A 22242-nucleotide genomic window follows, 5' to 3' on the forward strand; every position below is an offset into this window, starting at 1 on the left:
TATTTTAGTCTTTTCCAGTGGAAGCGCACATCCTACTATAAAGCAAATTTCAGCTTGCCAGCACTATGCTTATTAGCTGCCCTTTGCAGACTACCAAGAATAATTCAGAGAACACAGCCCCAATTCCCAAAACCCAAGCACGGCTGTTTTCAAAGGAGGTAGAAAACCAGTAACGAAGCTTTAGACTGGCAAACTGAAGCACAGGAAGAACAACAGAACTGCTTGCAATCACAGAAAGCATCGGCAGCAGATGCAGAGACAGAACTCACTACTCCTGACTCCAAGTCCCTGCTGAAACACCGGCAAACGAAACCCATGAGTAGCTCTAGCTGGATGAACTAAACAATAAAGAGCACAGCACCTACCCACGGTAACTGAGTGTACCCCCTTTTGCCATGGCAGCTCTCACCTAACAGCACACATGCACTCCATCCTGCGGCAGAACAGGCATTAACTCAAAGAGGAACTGGGCTTCGTTCCGAAACACTGGAAAGCCCCTTGTGTGCTGGCCACTACTACAGAATCACTTGGTCCTGTAGGTCCTCCATTCTGCCCCAGTAGCTGGGAGTTCAGTAACATTACAATATTTCCCACTGTGCACTACAGGCATGAACGGTTACAAAGGGATTACCAATGGCTCTGATCTAAGTGCATTTTGTCCACTTGGAAGTTATTAACCCACTAGTACTGCTACCCATTGTGACACCTCTGAACACAGAAAAATGAAAATTAATTAAACACAGGGCACCAGTGGATTGAGATCACGAAGTAAGAGCATACAAAGAGGTTAGAAGCCATTATTTTAACTGATTTCACATTTGTTTTTACTTTACAGACTTATCTTATTAGACAGGTTTAATACTCCTTTAAAAATAAAACAATTATTACATATTTCTCAGATGTTTTTCCAACAGACTGCAAGATTTTTTGGGAAAAGAATTCTCCCGTTTTTCTTGTTCATGTGTTTATTTATTTTTTCCTCATGAGGTAACAATTATGATTCTTGCCTCTGTGTACTAAAGTACTGGAAATTAACAGCATCAGTAGATTATGGTAAGCACTTCAGTAGATTATGGTAAGCACTACGCAGGGAGCTAGCGTTATGAATTTGTCATTTCATGTATTTATGATTTCAACAAAATTTACATGGCACTGATTTCAAGATTCTGGAAAGAAACTAGTACTTTGGAGCAGATCAAATTTAATCGTAAAACAAGTCAAATTCTTTCTGAACCACCGCAGTAAAGCTAGAGAAGAGAGACAAGTACCTCATAATTTGAGAGGAAATCTAGTAATTTTGATCGAGACGAGATGTAGAGTAGTGGTGTCATCACCCGGCGAACAAACTTTTCAATATAAACAGCACTCATAGGGCCTTTGTATTCAATTGGTCCAAAACTAGTACCAAAAAAAATAATAAAGCATTAAGACTTAAATTAACAATAGAAAGAGTCCCTGCTGGGAGTGGCAGAGAGGAGTTAAACAAACAGCATGCTCAGCCTCTTGGGAACTGCCCCCAATTATCAGTGGCTTCTGTAATTGATAGAGGAGCTGTGTTACACAACAGTGTTACTGAAGTACAGCTTACAATCCTCAGCTGAAATTGCAGTGACTACCGGTAGGCGTGATGCGTTGGTGGGGACAAAGGGATGAGGACCACTTCTGAGTCCCATTGCAGAAGCTGGTAAAAGCCAGGAATGACTTAGGTAATCATAGACATCTTTCTGCTTTGTCCAAGTAAATACATGTCACTTAAAAATACAGATCTGAAAAAATGCTACTATTTTCACTTTAATTTTTACATCTTTAGACAAGCTCCAACAGTATCAACCTGAAAAGGTGCAAGATCTCTTTACAGAGACATTTACAAGGATCCCTCAGTAAGGTATGGACAAATCCAGTCGCACTGCTGACAGACAGACTGAGCAAGGCTACAGCTTCCCCCAGCCACCCGTGACCAGCCCACACCACATCAGGTGGTCCTAAAACAGGGGGGCCGTGGGGCTATGGCCTCCAGAGCTCCTCCATCACTTTGAAAGCCTACACCTGATTTGCTATCATTAGGTTGGACAAAAGCATCGCAGACTAAAAAGAAATCAAACATAAAAGCACGAGGAATTAGTCCATTCCCACTGAGCAATTTAACGTGATGCCTTTTTTTTTTTTTTAAATATAGTTTATACACATACACACAAGAAAACTTAAACCTGCACTGAGATACTTACGTGCAAATATTTTGGAATGGTCTTCTAAAGCCTGCTAGATTAAGCTATATCCTACGTTGTTTTATTACAAATCTTTGCCTTAATAGCAACATGCACCTCTTCAACACCTCATGTGCACCATACACAATGTCAGACGTTTAACACCTCAGACATGAGGGGCACATTGCCCTCTGGGGGGTTTATGAGGCTATCAGTATGAATTTACTTCTCATTTTGTTGCACCTCTGCTTAGGTATTACCAATCATTTACTGACAGGATCCAGGTGTACCCATCTAACATGTTGTTATTTCAAGATAAAGTTATTTTAACTCAAGGAACGTCCAAATAAGATTCTGGACAAATGTAACTATTTGTTTCTCTGTTGCTAGTAGTGTTTGTTTCTTTGTTTGCTTGTTTTTACAGTTCGAAATATGTTAGTACCAGTCAAAGTCCAGCTGACAAAGATAAGGATTGCTTCTCCTCAATTTGTAAATCCCCAAACCAAAAAAAATCAGCCTCTGTAATGGAAGAGAGCTGCAGTGCAAGACTCGGGTGCACAAGCAAAAATGTGAGAAACTACACAGCATCCAACTCTATTGTACCTAGCATTAGAAAAGCGTTTTCTGCTCCACACACGCACATACAAAAAAAGGGCTAATATATACAAATACTAGAAAAATAAAAGTGAGATTATATAGAATACTATGTGATAGTATCTCAACATTTAGAGAATAAAAAAATGAGTGTGAAATTCAAATTTAGAACACCTTCAGCATACAGTTCCATTTAAACATGCACCTACATTCCACTACCTTCAACAGCCCTTAAATACATACTTGGCTGCTGCTAAACATTGGGACCAGATAATATAATCCACCTACAGAGCAAGCAGAAATCTAAAATAAAAATATAAATCTGAATTTTTTGGAGAGAGAATATCCAGGAGATGTGTGTGCACTACAAATTTTCCTGAACGATGAAGAACTGAGCAGCATGTCATTTAACTGACATTTACAGACCTTCTCAACACCTAAATAGCATGTATAATGAGCTTCACCCAGAATCTCCTCCACTTCAGCTGTTTATTATAACTGTAGATGCAGCACCTTCAAAATGCAACATTTTATAAAATACCTCTGTTTTGCAAAGTACCAATAAAAAAGCCAGACTGTATATATGAAACTCTTACCTCCGGTGGTATAAGTGTATCACGGGAAAATAAAAGAAATGCTTCTGCTTCCTACATTTCCCCTGGTTCCACCAGCAATTAATGGCCACAAACAGCACCTGCAAAGCAGATAAAAATTCACAGCTAGCAAAGTACATTACTGTGACTTTCTTTATCTAGCATGTTTTTTTCCAATCCGTTCCATCTGCTGTTTTTAAATGACTTTTCAAGGCAGTATTCCATATCTGTTCCTCTTAATTCTATCATCCAAGTTTTTTTTTTTCTTTTGTTTTCCAGCTTTTGTTGGTCACTTCTTTGTAATAGCAATCTGTTATGGTCACTTTTATTTCTGGTTTTTAAGCTTCCTAACCTAAATCCTCCAAATTTACTAACTTTGTCATAACCCATACTGATAACTTATTCTGCATAAAGGAGCTCAACAAGTGGAGGTTTCGGACAGCTGTATATGTGTTCAGAGGTAACTGACAGACAGCAATGCAAGGGCTGCAAGGCCTTTTACAATTATTGTTGTCTCCAGTGATAGTGGAACTGGAGGCAAACTCCCTGTAGTTTGTGTCTGAAGGCACACAAATAAATCCAGAAACACTTTTAAGAAGAAGCTTGCAGGGCTCCCCATCCAGGAGCAGAAATAACACAGGTTTTCTCCATTTATTCTAACACTCTGTATGTAAAGATGACTAGCTGAGTTACTCAAAGATATGGACATTCAGGTCTTACTGGTCCCCAAGGGTTGACAGAAATTAGCTCTTTAATCTCTAAACAGAGGCTATCAGGTCACGTTTAAGATTCGCATCTTCTCTAGGGTTACCTGGTCTGACAACCTGCTGGCCACATGCTCTATTTCTTCTCTTGCTGCAACAGACTGCCCACACCACGGCGCATAGAAGAAATACAACGCGATTTCCGAATCCTGACGAAGGTGATCTGCATAGTCTAGTTGTCCCCGGAAAAGATCAATGACTGGAGATCTCGTGGAGAAGAAATTCACGGGAAGCTTCGCTGGCATTGTTACGTCTTTTGCTCGGCTGTGGGAAGGAAGTTAAGAGGGCTCACTGAGACTGTAAAACAGGAGTTTAAAAAAGTGTGCCCAAAGCCCTCACTCACATTAGTTAATGTCATGCGATGACAAAACTTTAAGAATTGATGCAAAATGACTACAACTTCAATTATCTGAGTTAGTTTCAAGAAATACCGTAAAATCTAACGATTACCCTTATCAACAAGCTTCAGAAAGTCACGCTGTCATAACATGCACTAAGTTTATGGGTGTGTTAGCTCACACTCTTATTGCTGGTTGCTACAGATCATAAAATTACCAGGAAGAGTGATTTCTTTGGATTTCTTCCCTGGCCTCATCCTCTTTTAACACTTGTACTTTAGGTAACAGCACCCTGATAAGAGAAGAGACACTGGTCATAAAGTTTTGTGATGTTTGTATGAACAGAGACTATTACTGTGCTTATGCTTTGAAGTATTCTATGCTTCTTTTGTACTGTATTATGAAAAAAATATTTGTTTTACTAATGACTTTTAGCATTATATAAATGTGTATTAGTTTACTTCACTGATGTCAGTGATTAGAGCAGGGACCACAAACTGTTCAGGGCATGTTTCCTCTTCAGCAAAAAGAACCTACCGATAAGTGGTTTAAAGACTACACAATGTAAGATTTTCATAGACCACGTTCCTTAAGAGAAACAAGTTTGACCAAAATACCAAGAGCATAAACCAAGTGCTCAGGGAACTGCTTTCTATCAAACCTAGAATCAGCCATTCCAAAATTCAGCATTTCCAACGTGTTCAGAAGTGTTTAGTGGTATAAACTGCCTTAAACACAAGTGTATCATTGTATTCTTTTTGATATTTTCTTAGTTCTCTTAAACTAGCTATATTTACACTACAGCAAGTTAGATTAAAAACTGGACCACATCACTGTACTGATCAATTTTGCCATAGTTTCTCCTTGACGTTAAGTTTTAGGAAAGATTATGCATTTCTTTGCCTTGTATCACAACAAAAATCTGAACATAAAAATCTTTTTATTTTTACCTCTTTTGATTCTTTCCAGGTTAGAATGTTAGTAACCAATAAATTATTGAGCCCTGAGCACTGTTAAATTCATACGTTAAGCAACCTCTTAGTAACGCTGCTACATTTTCAAATCTTACAATCGTCCTGGTTGGTGCCTGTGTTTTAACAAAACAGATTCACAAAACCAACAGCTCCTCTCTCATTTCCAGGTTATTTAGCACATAATTAAAGCTTAACACTTAGAAGTTTCTAAAAGTTATGGAAGTTCTTAATTCAAACGTAAGAAGCAGTTTTCATATCAAATCCAGAGTTTTTAAAATACAAACTGGTTCCTCATGTACACTATTCATTAATTCCACTACTCACAAACCAATTTGTTTTCACGCAGATGGCCAAAAATCTCATTTGTCCCATGGACTTCTATCTTTGGTCCTTCTTGTCCCCCCCCTAACTAACCCTTCTTCCTCAGCCCTTGGTTTCTTAGGTCCCCTCAAATCAGTTCCCGTTTCCTTCCCATTCCTGCACCCCACTTTTAGCCAAACCGTTCACTTCTTCCCCATACAGAAGCACTACTCCAACTCACCGGCCATGTGCTGAGTAGGCATTGAAAGCCAAACGCAGCCCGTAAGCATTAACCTCACACTGACACCTGCTTCTTAAGAGACATTAAATGAGAATTTCTTCTCTTACACATATTCAGGTTCTCCATTTTTATTACACTGCTTAAAAACCTCTGCTTCCTCTACTGGATTAAACTGGAAGTGGACAATTGGTTCAAGAGTTATGGTGAATGGGCAGACAGATTGACACAGGGTATGACAGCATAAGCTTTAAAAATGAGATAGGAAATTGGCTCTAAAGTAAATATGTAAAATAGGTCAACAGAAGATACACCGTGGCACGAATGAGTCAGGAACTACATGTCTATCCTCAAATAGGAAAAAAAATAAAACCAAACAACCTCTAGTAACTATGAATTTATCAGCAGTCCTGGCTATCAGGGGAGGTCCCAGTTGACTGGCGGCTAGCAAACGTGACGCTCATCTACAAGAGGGGCCGGGAGGTTGACCCGGGAAACTATAGGCCTGTTAGTTTGACCTCAGTGCCAGGGAAGCTCATGGAGCAGATTATCTTGAGTGTCATCACGTGGCACTTGCAGGGCAACCAGGAGATCAGGCCCAGTCAGCACGGGTTTATGAAAGGCAGGTCCTGTCTGATGAACCTGATCTCCTTCTATGACAAAGTGATGCACTTGGTGGATGAGGGAAAGGCTGTGGATGTGGTCTACCTTGACTTCAGTAAGGCTTTTGACACCGTTTCCCACAGCATTCTCCTCAAGAAACTGCCTGCTCATGGCTTGGACTGGTGTATGCTTCGTTGGGTTAGAAACTGGCTGGGTAGCCGGGCCCAAAGAGTCGTGGTGAATGGAGTCAAATCCAGTTGGAGGCTGGTCACTAGTGGAGTCCCCCAGGGCTCAGTACTGGGGCCAGTTCTCTTTAATATCTTTATCGATGATCTGGATGAGGGGATCGCATGCACCCTCAGTAAGTTTGCAGACGACACCAAGTTAGGTGCGTGTGTCGATCTGCTCGAGGGTAGGAAGGCTCTGCAGGAGGATCTGGATAGGCTGGACCGATGGGCTGAGGCCAACTGTATGAGGTTCAACAAGGCCAAGTGCCGGGTCCTGCACCTGGGCCACAACAACCCCAAGCAGAGCTACAGGCTGGGAGATGAGTGGCTGGAAAGCTGCCTGGCAGAGAAGGACCTGGGAGTATTGGTTGATAGTCAGCTGAATATGAGCCAGCAGTGTGCTCAGGTGGCCAAGAAGGCCAACAGCATCCTGGCTTGCATAAGAAGCAGTGTGGCCAGCAGGGCTAGGGAAGTGATTGTCCCCCTCTACTCGGCTCTGGTGAGGCCACACCTCGAGTACTGTGTTCAGTTTTGGGCCCCTCGCTACAAGAAGGACATAGACGTGCTCGAGCGAGTCCAGAGAAGGGCAACGAAGCTGGTGAGGGGTCTGGAGAACAAGTCTTATGAGGAGCGGCTGAGGGAGCTGGGGTTGTTCAGCCTGGAGAAGAGGAGGCTCAGCGGCGACCTTATTGCACTCTACAGGTACCTTAAAGGGGGCTGTAGCGAGGTGGGGGTTGGTCTGTTCTCCCACATGCCTGGTGACAGGACGAGGAGGAATGGGCTAGAGTTGCGCCAGGGGAGGTTTAGGTTGGATATTAGGAAGAACTTCTTTACTGAAAGGCTTGTTAGGCATTGGAATAGGCTGCCCAGGGAAGTGGTTGAGTCACCATCCCTGGAGGTCTTTAAGAGACATTTACATGTAGAGCTTAGTGATATGGTTTAGTGGATGACTTGTTAGTGTTAGGTCAGAGGTTGGACTGGGTGATCTTGGAGGTCTCTTCCAACCTAGATGATTCTGTGAAAAAAAGCACCACACGACAAACAAAGAGCCACCAGCTTCTTACTCTGATTTGCTCAATAGTGCCTCCCTCTGATGTATAGCACAGGCCCTTCACATAGTTTTTACATACAAACTAAGCCTCATTTCAACAGAACAACCTGATAATAACAGAAAGCACACGCAAGCGTGTTTCAGATCAGGCCCCTTGCCTGCCAAGTCCTCTCCGTCGTCAGGCTGCCTCAAAAGATATTTGCATGGTGCCAGAAATAGTTCAGGCTCTACACCGCAGGCTTTCCACAATTACACGTTAGCTCAGGCTGCAGCTGGCTGTTCCTTGAGTGTCTGCAAACCTGCAATACCTTGGTCCCCACAGGCAGATTCCCTTGTAGTAAGGGAATTTTCCCTTCCATACACTTTATTCATGGGTTGTAGAAGTTCCTGCCACTTACAACATGTAACTGTACTTTAGTGCTGAGACTTGATTACAAACTGAACTGATGTGCATTGAGAAATTAAGCATTATAGTCATAGTTAACGTGTACAATAAACCATCCTCCAAATCACACATGGAATTTGTACACTTGAATTTTCTGTTTCTGACAGCAACACAACGCAGAACACTTTCCTGATGCTAGCTTTTCTGTCTGACTACATTATGAAAAGCCAAAACACCGTAACCAAATTTTCTGTGGAGAGTATAGGTCGGTGAGAAGCTCATTCCAGGAGCAACTTGTCAGCTTTCATATACAGCTAGGAATTAAATGAAAGGTACATGCAAGTTTTTGAAGAAAGGGGCACAGGAAGAGAGCAGAAGCATCATGGTAAGTGTCGAGCGCAGGAAAAAAAAACAATAAAAACATATGGAGTATGTTTTAGTAACGGACAGTTGAACAGAGAGGTGATTGAGCGTCCGGTGACTGTGGGTCAGCGGCCATTGGAAGCACGACACTGACCAAAGCCTTAAGGTCCGTCGTGGTTCGGGCAGCCCCATGGGAGGAGCACTGAGAGCAGGCCTCGGCGCTTCTCGGCCACGTTACCTGCGGGCAGGGCCCCTCAGCCAACACACGTCGGCCTCTGCACGGCAGGGAGGCAGGCAGCCCCGTGCCACCTTCCCTGCTCCCAAATCCGGACCCCAAAGCAGCCCCCTTACCCCAGCACAGCGCGCAGCCAAGAGTCACCGTGCCCTAAAATCCCATCCACGGCACCCGGATCCCGATTTAGGGCCCAGAATCGCGTGGCCCAGCCGTGGTACTTCCCGGCACCCCGGGACCGAGCCCTCCTGTTCCCCCCCACGCCCCCCCCGGTGCGGCAGGGGCCGGAGCCCATGGGGCCAGGCCGGTTGCCATGAGGAAGCCCCGTCCGGCAGCAGGCCCAGCGCCCGGCCACCGAGGGGGGAGAGCCCCAGGCCGGGGCCACCAACCCCCACTCGCCATTACCTGCAGGTGACTTTGAGGGCGACGAGGAAGGCGCAGCCCAGCGCGATGGCAGCACCGCACAGCAGCTCGGGCCGCCGCGCCATGCGGGCGGCGCGGGGCCGCGGGCTGGAGACAGCCGCGGGGCCGGGGCCAGGGCCGGGGACGCCGCATAACGACATCGCCCCCGGGCGGGGCGCGACGGGGCGGGGCCGGCCTGCAGGCCACCGGGCCCCGGGAGCGCCCCGCCGCCCGCCCGGTAGCCGGCGAACCCGCCGCCGCCACGTCGTGCCGCCCACGAGCAGGCGCACAGGCGGCTGGGAGGGGCGGGGAGGCTGTGCCTTTCCTCCTCCTCCACCTCAGGGAGCTCTTCCTCTTCCGGGGATTCCCTCCTCCTCTTCAGGGGGCTCGCCTCCTCGTCCTCCTCCTCAGAGGGTCCCTCCGTTCCTGACAGAACCCACGCCCCCTTGGAAGCTGCTCCCCCCGCTCCCCCTCCCCCCCCACGGATTAATTAAAGCGCTCACACCGTCCGTACAGAACAAGGCTTTCATATTTAGTTTTGTCTAGGATAACTTCCAATAATTTACAGATCACTTACATTAAACAAGGAAAGCATAAAATTGAGAAAGCAAGTCAGAAAGGCACACAATACAATCAGGTTTTGTCACAGAAATAACAGTGTCATAGTACTCTATTTCAAGCTCAGTTTATTACAAACAATGCAAAAAATTAGCATCGCAAGAGGTGGTATTTCAAGCACCAAGCTCATTTTGTATGCATACTGTACATTGTATTCAAATGCACCCCAGCCGAGTCTGCAAGGAACAGTTACTACACAAGTTCCCCCATGCTGAGGCTGTTGGTTTAGTATTATTCATTGTGCTTTTAGTTCGTGAAGTGAAAGGGAAATTTCAACATCCAGGCTTGTCACTTGCATGGGTATCACTGAACTTTGGTTCAACACTTTTTACATACACAATATATTGCCAATGACTACATTCAAACTACTGAAGTCATTCTTAAAGCTCTTCTAATTAGATAGGTGAGCTAATAGAGGAGAATAAAAATACTCTTGAGGGAAAGGTAAGGCATGGGGAGTAAAAGAAGGGAGGAGAAACCTCACTTTAGCTATTTTGAATGACTGACTGAAAGAAGCTTCATTTAAAAAAAACAAAACTGAATTAACACAAAATTGAAGCTGGACGTATGATCTGCAGAGAAGCCAAAATGAAACAAATAGGAGCTCCAGTGACCATAAAGCCCAAAGGCTCATTTGTCAGAGCTGATCTCAGCCCGTGGATGGCTTCCATTACCTGTGGTCTGTGGGAAAGGGAATCTCGAGCACCACGCACCTTAGAGCTGAGGTGTTGATCATGCCCAAGTCAAAAGCCTGAAAACATGTCCCAGCACCATGTAGCTCCAAAACGCTCATTTAACTTCACAAGTAAGTTGGCCATTTTTGTTATTTTAATAATGTGATGAGTCCAAAGAGTTGATGCCAATAAAGAAAACTGCAAACAAGCAGCCGGCGATACAGATACCAACTTTCTAAATTTTAGCTATAGGTGCTCAAGCTTTTGCTAATAGGCAAATCATTATTCGTTTTTACAAAATCTCAGTCCTGAGAGGCTACATGCAGAAAACAGCTTTGTGTAAAGTTCTCTTTATTACAGGCAACATTAGTCCATACAATAATACACAATACTGACATACAAGTGTAATCTTTCAAAATCATCATTTAAACAGCAAAGACCAAGAAACAGAATTTTAACTACTTCATTTTCAAAAATTAATACGTTTTTCCTCTCAAGATCCTTTTTCAGTAAATGATATTGAAACATACAAATAGAGAAAAAAATACCCATTCAACATATATTGTAGTTAAATGGTTATTTTGTTTAAAATCTTTAATAAGAAAATCCTTTTTAGCAACCTACATATAGATAAGTAGCAAACTTTGTTTTAAACAAATCCTCTCCATTAAAAGATCTGAAGAATTTTCATTCATCATTTTCTTCTTAGCCTATAACACTCAGTTTTGTAATACCTTGATGCCTTAAAGTTTTTCAACTGAAGGATTGATACTAGGGGGGCTTCCTAGACATTATAACCTCTCTTCCCCCCTTCTATTCCCTAACTTTCTGTCCAACAGGAGGTGAGTAAGCACATAATACTTCAGATTTTTTTTTAATCACCACTCTGTTTCACAAGAGCATAGACAGGTCCACTCAATCCCCCTAAATCTACTATATTTTTGCTGTTCAGGAGGAACAATATATGCCAATAAAAGCAGAAAACCTGCAGCTTTTCTGTCACATGCTTTTGATTATTGTCAAATTCTCTGGTTTATGCTTCCAGCTGGTAACATGTATATGTCATCTCAGTATTAGTTTAAATCTTTAAACAAAAAACTATATTTTCCAAAGTCATTATCACTGGGAGCAATCAAGTGGTCTTTTCTTGCTTTGCTGAGCTTCATTCTTAAAACTTGTCTTCTTTCTTCCCACTCATGGAGTTCAGCATTTCCATGGGCAAATTTACAGTTGTTTCCTTCAGTGCAAGTACCAGCCATATATCTGTTAAGACACATTTCAAATAGTGTTTTTATAACATTATCATGACAACTATTTTATCTAGGTATTTTCCCCAGTCATGTTTCTCAGATACACTAAAACCTTAAGGATACAAACCTAACTAGAAGAGTATTCTACCTTTTAAGTAAGACAGTAGCTGTAAAGTATTTGCAGAGAAGAGTTGACTCTTCTTTCTGCTCTTCATGCTCCTACTTTACTGAGTCATTTAATGCTTGACTAACTGATAATTTGACCTTACCAAATTAAAGATGTCAATATCTTTTAATTAATTTAATTTAATTTTAAATTTAATTTTAAATTTAATTTTAAATTTTTAATTTTAAATTTAATTAATTTTTATTTTATTTAATTAAATTAATTTTAATTAATAATTAAATTAATTTTAATTAATATCTTAACATTTAATCCACTAAGATAAACTACTTTTGTTCAAAAACAATTTCTGTTAAAAAATATTTTCCCTTTGCTAACTAAGTTTGGTTTTGAAGTACTCAGTATGACTTAAGAAATCATTTTATTCTAGTATTTTTCCATTAAGTAGTAAACATACCAGTTCATATTCACTTTATAATGCACAGCTGAGGTCCATTAGCATACAAAACATCAAATACATTTAGTATGTTACTAAAAGTTTAATTAAGGTGGGCATGTAAATTTCCACGCAAAGACCGCCCACACAAAATAACTTGCTTTATATGCTATGCAATTTCTCTAAAGCTCTAAAACATTCAAAATCTTTAACTTGATACTGAATAACAAAGGTCTCTGGACCAGCACAGTGAACTTTTAACTCCAAAATGCAGATTCCCAAGGTTTTAGCCTTCCAAGAAGATTCCAACAGTGGGAAGAACTGCCAACCAGCTTCCCAAAATCTACTGCAGTCAGGTAAAACAGGCTGCATTTAAGAGCAGCAAATGGAGCATCAAAATGTACAACCGAACGCAGGGGAAAAAAAAAAACAGGTCTGTGCCAACAAAATTTCTACTTGCCTTACAGCTCCAGTAACAGTATCCAGCTAGGTACTGTTCTTGTGTTCCACAGGTAATGGAAGGCAGATTCCTAAATAAACTTGTAATAACAACAGTATTTTTTTGACAAAGTTTTGCCCAGCTGCAATTAACTTGTGACCCTTTATTAAGGCCACACAAGCAATTCATTTGGTTCCGCGCTTAGGAAGCTTGTCGCTCCCTGAGTTGTAACAGTGCATGCTAAAATACTGTCCATTACTTACTTTCTTGTTGAAAGATATATGCAAAGCAAGAAATATTAGAACATCTCATGTTAAAACTAGTAACTGCACTGATTATTTACACTATGAACTGTCATTCTTCAGCATTTTTGACATCTTAAAAAAAACACCTACCTATCACAAATGCTAAAATATCCAGTTGGAAAGCGATACTGCCAGCAGTTTTGATCATCCTCAGTGTGGAAAACCTTTTCTTTATGCTTCTCAGAAGAAATGTGACCCTGCCATTGTTTCTCACTATTACAGTTCTTCCCACACATCCAACAGTGAAAATCCACCTGTTTTATAAGGAATTTGAAAACAAAACATTGAAAATATAATAAGCACAGAACTGTTCCTAATACATTTTAAATGTTTTCTTTACGTTGGCCTGCTGTTTAGCTCATCAGATAAACCTACTTAAACAATCATCTTTAGTTTATGAACTTCACTGGCTTTATAGGATTCAGAAGACTGCTCTACAGTCTTAAAGTTTTCATTTAGTGTAGCTAATATCATCTAAAGAAGCACCAAGTAGGGACAACAGTGTGTTACTGACTGGAGGGAAGGGAAACAGGCACTTGAATTTAGAATTACATCTATGATTACTTACTGTAACTTCAGCATAGTCAGTCGGCATGTGAATTTGCTTCCCATTTTCTTTATTTGCCTGAGCAGCTGTATCATCTCCTTTTTCTGGTTTTTGACTTTTTAGCCATATGTCATACAACTGCTCCAAGTCTTGAACTAATGAGAGCAGAAGCTAAAATAAGTAAATTAGCAATTAAGGCAAGAGTTTGAGAATACTAGATAAATGACCGAGTTTGCAAGCTTAATTCAGTTCCCATCTATGGTAAGAAGAAAAAAGGAAGGACACGGTATAGACAGTTACACAGCTTAGAGATAAGAGCCAAGAGCAATATGAATCTCTGGCTACTTACCAAGACCCATTTCTGCCTATCTAGGGGAAAGGAAGATGTTACACGTTTCTGAACAGACACCCAGAGTAAAGATAACAACTATGACACCAGATAACAACTACATCACGGTATATTAATATCTGTATTTCTAAATGCTAATACAAAGTATGCTACAACTTTGGTTGGATTTAGTTTGCTTTCTTGCAGACCATAACAATATCATTTATGTCATGTATTACTTACTGGTTTTGATTACTCCTGCCCTGCAACTCTCTAATGGGATAACAAATCAACAACTGAAAGTGCACAGTCATTCCCAGTAAACACCCAAGGGCAGGAAGGAGGGCCAAGGAGATGAAGGGGAATGCTTCCACAAATAGCTTGCCACCATATGCTAGCCACAGAATCCTTGTGTGTTCACATAGCAATATGGGGCATAAGTGCTAAACAACATTCTTGATACACAGATCAATATGCTACTTCTAACACTTTAAAAAATATGATACAAACTACTTTATTGCTAAAATACACTGTGGGCCATGAATACATAATATCATTAATTTTATTTATTTTTGAATATCCAACCCGGGTATATTCAAATTAAAAAAGAAGCTCCTGCAAGGCTTACTACAAAAGAGTAAAGTGGATTAAAAACTTTTTGAGGAACAAGAATGAAAAGATTTAGAGCATGCCTTTAAATGTTTACTTTTTTTTTTTTTTTTTTTTTAAACTTACTGCTGTTCTCCTTCATATAGGTCCACATCTCTCTTTCCTCGGGACTGTGAGCAAATGAGCAGTTTCCATCATACTGACATTTCTTGCCTGAAGCAATATGATTGCACAACTGGAACATGAATTAAAAAAATACTCCTTATGAATATAATGAGTAAATGAATGATACCAGAAAATGCTTTTTAAGTCTTGGCTAGCATTCTCCCCCCAATCAGACATTTATATCACATGAAAAGTAAAACTGTGTTTGTTCTATAAAAAAAAAAAAAAAACAACTATTACTGTAGTCAGAAAGAGTAAACTGTTTGAAGCAAGTACCATGACTGCTTTTTGCCTCTTACCAAACTACCAGAGCACACAGATGTTTAAACCATTTCTGAAATGCTTACTGTAAATAGTTAGAATTTAGTTAAATCACTTTTTAAAGTGACTAACTGTCACTGATGAGAAAGGACTTCAGTAGCAGAAAAGAAATGATCCCAGATGTTAAGACTGAGCCCTGCAGAAACACTATTAGCACATCCCCACCAGCTCCCATGAGAATTTCTGCAGAACTGATGAAAAAAGCTCAATTACTGGTATTCTCCAGTTACCCCATTTTCTTAACCAACAAGGTTAGTTTTAGGTTAACATACATCAAACTGCAGAGGCACTTGTTTCTTTGCTGGAAGAGGACGAATAGTCATCCACTTCTTACGTTCATTAGACATCACGAGCACCACACGGCGATCTTTGGTCCACCTAGATAAAAATGGATGCATGCAATGAAAAAAAAATATTACTAAGAAAAGACTAAGCGTGTAGACAGAAGTAGAACCAGGAAAGCCACGAATGTTTCTTTGTAAATCTCAAATAGGTGGGGAAAGCTTTAACTGAATTTTGCTGGAAACTCTACCATAACTTATAATTAAAAAAGCAAATTGCCACTGTAGCATTTCTCATTACCAACTATTAACATACTTCAAAGAGATTTACTGTGTTCTGCTCCAATACACTTTTTGAGCTCCTCGTATGACCTCCTTCCTTAGCAGTAACAAAGTTTCCCAAAAGCGGCTTTAAACAGCTGACAAAAAGGCAAAATTTTCACTGTTCTGTCTTACTTACGGGTGTCTTGCCTTTGCACTGCAGTATTTTTTGTTTCTGTCTGGCTCATTAACTTGACCATTTCTCCAGCACTGGCCACAAACAAACTTCATCTTCAAATTAAGTGATCCATATTTCATTTGGTTCCCAAGGATCTTAAGCCAAAAAAATAACAACAACAATAAAAGGTATTTTGTATCTGCAAAGAAATCCACACATAATTATGAATTACCCCTACAATAAAAGTATACAACCTATGTCCTGAAGCAGATATTACACTACATGCCTTGTAATGGTTCAGCTTTAAATTTCAAATCTAGACATTTCTTAAAGAATGCCTTTTTATTTAACTTATTTCTGATTTAAGTATATGTACACCGAAGTTGTGATAATATGAGTATGATGTATAAACTAAACAGATAAAGGTCCTACAGAAAAGACAATCAAGGGCCCTATGGCAGCTGCCTTTGAAATGGCATTTAGGTTTCATGTTTCACCTATGACAGAATAAGAAAAACAAAAAAGCAATTGGTTTGAAGCAAAGCAGGCATTTTCAGCATAATTGCACCAAGAAAAGCTATACTGAAAGATCATTCGGGGAGAGTTAAAAGTAATTTCTGAAATACACTACATTACACACACCTAGAAAAAATTACCAGAGTTGCTACAGAGTTAGTTTCATGGCAAAATGAAAATACCTGTGATCCATGTGTGCTAGCTTCCATGTTCTGCCAATATTTCTTTGATTCTTGAACAATAGCATCATGTGAAATACCTGTAAAGGAAGGTAAAAAGTACTTATGACTATCCTAAAATTGCAGAAATGCCCAAACTAGAGTGATCCTCAAGTCCCAATGTTTTATTTTTTATTTTTACATGTTTTACACACGTTATTTTACGTATATATACATATACACACAAACTCCTAAGAATCTCACAGGGGCCTCCAAAACAGAAATACTGTATATATAATCATATTGAAAAGCGAACACAAATTTTTTTTAAATTACAGATTGCTCAAATAAGTTAAGATACATCTTTGAGTATTTATGTAAACATAATGTACTTATCCACTGAGAATCTATTTAGAAAACCTGGATTTTATTGTAGACCACCAAAAAACTATTCAAATTGCCAGCTGAAAGAAACTAGATTATCCCTGCCTTCTTTAAAAAGATCTTAAACAAGCCTGGTTAACTAGGTCTTGTTTCAGAAAGGCCATTCTTACAACTATTTCAGCTAAGGCTCCCATCGGAGCTACACAGCGTTCTCACGTACTGTAACATTTGCTACCATTCCACACAAATACAGACTGTCATCTGTGTTTGGTTTGAGGGTTGGTAAAATACTTCTGACATAGCATTCCTTTACTTCCCACACCCTACATTCAGAAGAGGACCATCATTCAAAGTGCAGAGACTGAGCTTTAATTGTCTGTGGGGAACCATCAGGACAGCACAAACATCCTTCCAAAAATAAAACACATCCTTCTGTGGCAAATCAAGGGTTTCTTGGAGAACTCTTACTTCAAAATAGAAATTACAGGATAAATATTTGCTGTCCCTGGCTATGTAGCGACAGCAGGTAAGAACAAAAAATTAGTGTTTTACTTTCACACGGAGAGCTCTAAAGGCTCAGCCCAGGAGAGACTGAACAGCAATGATTTGCAAAGAAACAGTCACCTCTTGTCTCTCTCACTTCCTTACTCCAAAAATTTTCAGGTGTGTAAGACATCTTGGGTTAGCACACCAGTACAAGATTCTAGGTAGAAAGCTGAAGCAACGAGGAACCCCTTTTTCAAAGGGAGATTGAAGGACAAATCACAGACATAAAGGAGTAAAACTCCCAGCAACACTGTTGGGATTGACCTATTGCCTTGGATTTGACTTGGATTCAAAAACTGTGCAACATTTCTGGTTTTATTTCAAGAAAAAAAATATCAGATGAAAATGAACTGTTTTGACAGTTTTTATTATTAAAACCTTTCTAATTTTGAAAAGCTCGTAGGCTTACTCAATACGTCGTATTATATTTATACAACTGTTGATTGAATGTTCTGTGTGAAAGATTTCAGCAGATTGAAAGTCAATGCACTGATCCCAAGTTACTTATTTCAGGAGGAAGTGAGACAAGGAAGAAGCAGGATTAAGATTAAGGTGAGCACTTTGCTGAACATACCTGTTTCCTTCTGCATTATCCAGACTTTAAGCTCTACCAGACTGTGAGCATAAAAGCATTTATCCTCTCTTAAGCAGCCATAATGCACCTCATGTCTGCACAGGTCAAGTTGACAACGAATTTGAAAAGGGCGGATTTTGGAATACTTCACCATAGTTTCTCGCAAAATGTGGACAAGGCACCTGTTTCAAGAAGAGTCAGTCTTAGATATGCCTTAAAATTACTTCCGTGTGTGGCAAAACCACATAAAATAACCATTCCTTATCACAGCTTATTCAAGTGCCTTTTTAACACTTCTTACTTGAAATCAGAAAACCAGAGACCTTCCCAAAAGGAAGTAGCACCTAATCATCATTTTTAGGTCGAGTAAACCAACATTACGAATCGGTGCTCTTGTGAAATGCAGAGGTTTCTCTTCTGCAAAACATTACTGAACCCAATCCAACTGGATCATTGGTTTCCATGAGGCAAAGCATACCATGTCTACTTTCAAGTATATAGTCTAATCAAATCACAAAGTACTTACTCTTTTGTAGAGCATCATTAAAGAGTTGATGCACCAAAGCAGAAGCCTTGCTCTTAGAGCTTAGAGTGAAGCAGAGTACGAGCAAAACAATTAAAACGCTCCCACTTGTGATTCCATTATATAAGAAATGAAGTATATTTAATATCATAAACCCATTTAACACTAATACTGCTATAAAATCTTTCTTAGCTTTCAAGTAATAATGAAAGACACTTGTCACACTACTTTTCATCAACTGAAATAGTAAGCCCTAAAACTCTATTTCAGGTAATTAATTTCAGGTAATTAAAGTAAACCTGTTCTTAACTGATTGGGTTAATAACTGATTGGGTTAAAACTAAAGTAAAATAAGCAAAATTGAATAAGAACGAAGAAAGAGCAGACTTATGAAATCCTATATGAATTTAACATCACACACATAATTATAGCAATGCAGTTCACCGGGTAGACGAGCTACTAACAAACTGACAAAGCAGTTGGATTCAAATATGAGGGTGCATACCGCTAATTTTGAATGCATTGATAAAGATATAGCTCACTTCCAATTTAGTTATGTGAAACAATCCTTGTTCAGTAAGTTTGTCTTATCAATACCGTCAAAGCACCACAGTTAATCAGCAAGGAAGAGAAATTAGTAAACAGGTAAAAAATGAAAATCAATATTCAAAAATGCCCTGAAATCTCTGCTTTTAATTTGAAACTTAAAGAGATGGTATTTCAGACATACTTGTTATCTTCAAAGTCATGCATAGCAGGGTGAGAGCAAGAAGATGAATTATCTTTGTTCCTTTTGCTTATTATTCTGGGTTTGTGATCAAAACATTTCTGGAATACAAAAACAAGTAATTACAGAGTATATATTTTATATATTAAAAATATAGCTCACCTTAAATATTTTATCATAGACTTCAACTAGTCTCTACTTTAGTGCTATTCGGATTATTACTGAATATGCATTTCAAAATATACAACTTAGTCACAAACAAAAGCACTTCTTAACAGATAATTATATGATCTATTATAATTTTTATTGTATTATTAGAAATAAAGCAGCACCTCACAAAGAAACATAAATAATCCATGATGTTCTTGAAGAAGTCGGGACACGGTGAAGTTGATCTTTCCATTTCCTCCAAAAAGAGCTTCTCGACTAAAGGCCCCTTTGCGCTCCAGTGTCCATACATCTATCTCCTCTTGGCAATACGCAAACGTGCAGTGACCTGGATATCGGCATTCCTCTTCAGCAGCAACATCTAGAATAACACCACTGAATTTGACACTGCTCTCACATAACTCCTATTATAAGTTCATCTGAAAATCTTTACTATCTCCATTGAAAGCATTAAATAAAGAAGTTATACCTGTTGCAAACAGGTCACTAAACTCTAACAGACAGTAGCAGAACCTCATGCAGAATGACTCGATGAAAATTTAGAGCTCCTCAAAAAGGCTGATGCACACCTCCATCACCTGTCCTCCTCTACTCTAAGGCAACAATGCTGAGAGCCCAGAATACCTCTGCTCAAATACAAACAGATACTTGTTAATTAATACACTAGTCAACTTGCTTACACCATAAGCAGAAGTTCATAATGCAGAAGTCTTAACAAGAATGCTCCGCTGTTGTTGTTTTTAATAGTAAGTGCTCAAAATACACTGTACAGGGCTGCAGGTGGCTGGGTGGTGTACCAAGCCTGCCTAACAGCCAGAGCAGTTTCTTTGCTAACCTACAAGAAGCTGAAAAAGCTGTCCTGCATGTCCCTCCCTGTCCAGAGCACATCTCTGTGAGAATACAACAACTCCTGATGAGAAGGTGGGTGCACCCTGGAAGACCTGCTGCAGTCAAGACAGCGGGATCCACTTTTCTGGACTCTACTCCTCTCTCATGCTGGCTGGCCAAACAGTAACACATACATACACCAAAGCTTTGGGGAAATATTAGAGATCAGAGGGGAACTCCTCCTGTGCCTTTTCTTAGTAATCACTGTATGCATAATTCACATGAAAAAGGCCCAAAGTGATCCAGTAAAATGAAGCAAAAGTAAGAATATCACTTCATACTTCACACTCAGAAGAGAAGTTATTCATAATTAAGGACAGAAGTACATTTCATGTTTTCTAAACAATCTTGTTAATCATCAAAATATGGCTCCCCTCATGGCCTTTGAAAATATAAATAGCCCAGTGAACTTTCTTCCCCACCTCCCATGAACAAGAACAAAAACTCATTCTGTACTTCACTGTGAAAAAGCTAAAAGGCATTACGTTGAGTGTAGGCATTAACATTTTACTGTCTATAACAACACATACCTTTACATATATAATATGGTCCTACATATTGTGTCTTTGTTGGTCTTGGACGTATTTTCTTCCATGATTTATCTTCAGAGTTTTTTATTCTGCCAATTAGAATATCCTTCTTACATTTATGTTCTAAATTGGGATGGTAAGCATAATCCAATAATTTAGGACCTGAAATGATCACAGAGAATTGCTTATATTCACATAAATTGCAGCACACTTGTATCATTTCCACACACAGACCGGCACATACAACCAAAAGCAAAGTACACAAACACACTATATTGAATTCTTGCACCAGCAAGTCTGAAGAACAAAAACTCATTAACAACCACATCGAGCAGAATGAAAAAGATAAATACTTACAAAACGACCAGTCCTGGCAATAAAAAGCACAAGTTATTTGGGGAGGGGGTGCTGTGTTACAACCTTAGAAGTACTATGGGAAGATTTGTACTATGTACAAATTGCTACATTTTTTCAAATTCCTTAGCATATGTTCCCAAAACACTATTTTAAAACTTTAAAGTTTGTTTTAAACTTTTTGTTTAAAACAACAAAAAGTTGCTTATTTACAAGAAGTCAATGCAGATGAACTCCAAGAATGAGCAAATGACCCAATTTAACCTTTATTTATTTGTTTATTTATATTAGAACAGCTACTATGTTCAGACACAAAACACTAGATAAGGAGTATACATGCCAAAAATAAAAATGTCACTCCCAGAGCCTTGTGATTTTGGAAGCAAAAATGTGCCTATGTTTAAACTGTGTTTTTAGGATGATACCCAGGTGAAGATTATATTACTTCTGAAAGAAAGAAATCAGGGAGTAAGTCTGAAGACTAGCAATGCTCACTGAACTCTGCTATTTAAGAGACTACAAAAAACAAGAGAGTGACCCATTTTCCCTTGGGAAGCTGATGGCACAGCACAACTTCACTAGCAGGTAGTATAAGGACGCAATACTTAAAGGCTTTGATAGAGATGCAAAGAACAGAAGAAATATATGTTTTTATATAAAAAGTCAAGATATAAACAAGTATTTCCACCAATATTTTATAGCTCTGTCTTTTAGCAGAGCGTGTTCTGTGGCTTTTCAAATATGACTTGGATTTGACATGGATTTTTCTATTAAAAAGTATTTTAACCTAAAAAAGAAGTTCCTAAAACTGCAATATTCATTCCCCAAATGTCTCAATACAATTCTTTATAAGATCGATTACTATGCTGTACTTTATTATTGACACCTGTAACTTGAAACAAAATGTGTGGGTTTTTGTGGGTTTTTTTTAAGATTAGTCTTAATAAAAGCTATTGCTTCTAGAATACAGCTCCGTTTAACAGCAACAGCTCAGGCCTAGATTAGTTATATTAAAGCCCAGTACAGGTTAAGATCCTTTGAGTCAATACAGTAGAGTTAATTATTACTAA

General features: G+C 39.5%; 2 protein-coding genes across 3 annotated transcripts in view; both read right to left on the minus strand.

Moving 5' to 3' along the window:
• Positions 1–9496, minus strand: part of TXNDC11 (thioredoxin domain containing 11) — a 35950-nt gene extending 26454 nt beyond the window's left edge. Inside the window, exons 1-5 of one of the 2 annotated variants that reach the window (XM_035549054.2) lie at positions 9272–9444; positions 4711–4785; positions 4203–4419; positions 3395–3492; positions 1269–1398 (exon numbers count right to left, since the gene is read on the minus strand). In XM_035549054.2, coding sequence (XP_035404947.1) covers positions 1269–1398; positions 3395–3492; positions 4203–4419; positions 4711–4785; positions 9272–9429 — 678 coding nt within the window. In that variant the 5' untranslated portion in view covers positions 9430–9444. Of the gene's footprint in view, positions 1–1268; positions 1399–3394; positions 3493–4202; positions 4420–4710; positions 4786–9271 lie in introns of both variants that reach the window. The other variant, XM_035549055.2, reaches the window with a different exon arrangement.
• A 283-nt stretch (positions 9497–9779) lies between these two features.
• ZC3H7A (zinc finger CCCH-type containing 7A) overlaps positions 9780–22242 on the minus strand; it is a 28666-nt gene continuing 16203 nt past the window's right edge. Inside the window, exons 13-23 of the mRNA XM_035548747.2 lie at positions 20819–20980; positions 19565–19761; positions 19236–19333; positions 17983–18164; positions 16503–16579; positions 15826–15959; positions 15357–15462; positions 14725–14833; positions 13683–13816; positions 13205–13368; positions 9780–11823 (exon numbers count right to left, since the gene is read on the minus strand). Of these exons, the coding sequence (XP_035404640.1) occupies positions 11634–11823; positions 13205–13368; positions 13683–13816; positions 14725–14833; positions 15357–15462; positions 15826–15959; positions 16503–16579; positions 17983–18164; positions 19236–19333; positions 19565–19761; positions 20819–20980 (1553 nt within the window). The 3' untranslated portion in view covers positions 9780–11633. The remainder of the gene's footprint in view (positions 11824–13204; positions 13369–13682; positions 13817–14724; positions 14834–15356; positions 15463–15825; positions 15960–16502; positions 16580–17982; positions 18165–19235; positions 19334–19564; positions 19762–20818; positions 20981–22242) is intronic.

The sequence above is a fragment of the Cygnus atratus genome, chromosome 15 (genome assembly GCF_013377495.2).
Source record: "Cygnus atratus isolate AKBS03 ecotype Queensland, Australia chromosome 15, CAtr_DNAZoo_HiC_assembly, whole genome shotgun sequence".
NCBI lineage: Eukaryota > Metazoa > Chordata > Aves > Anseriformes > Anatidae > Cygnus > Cygnus atratus.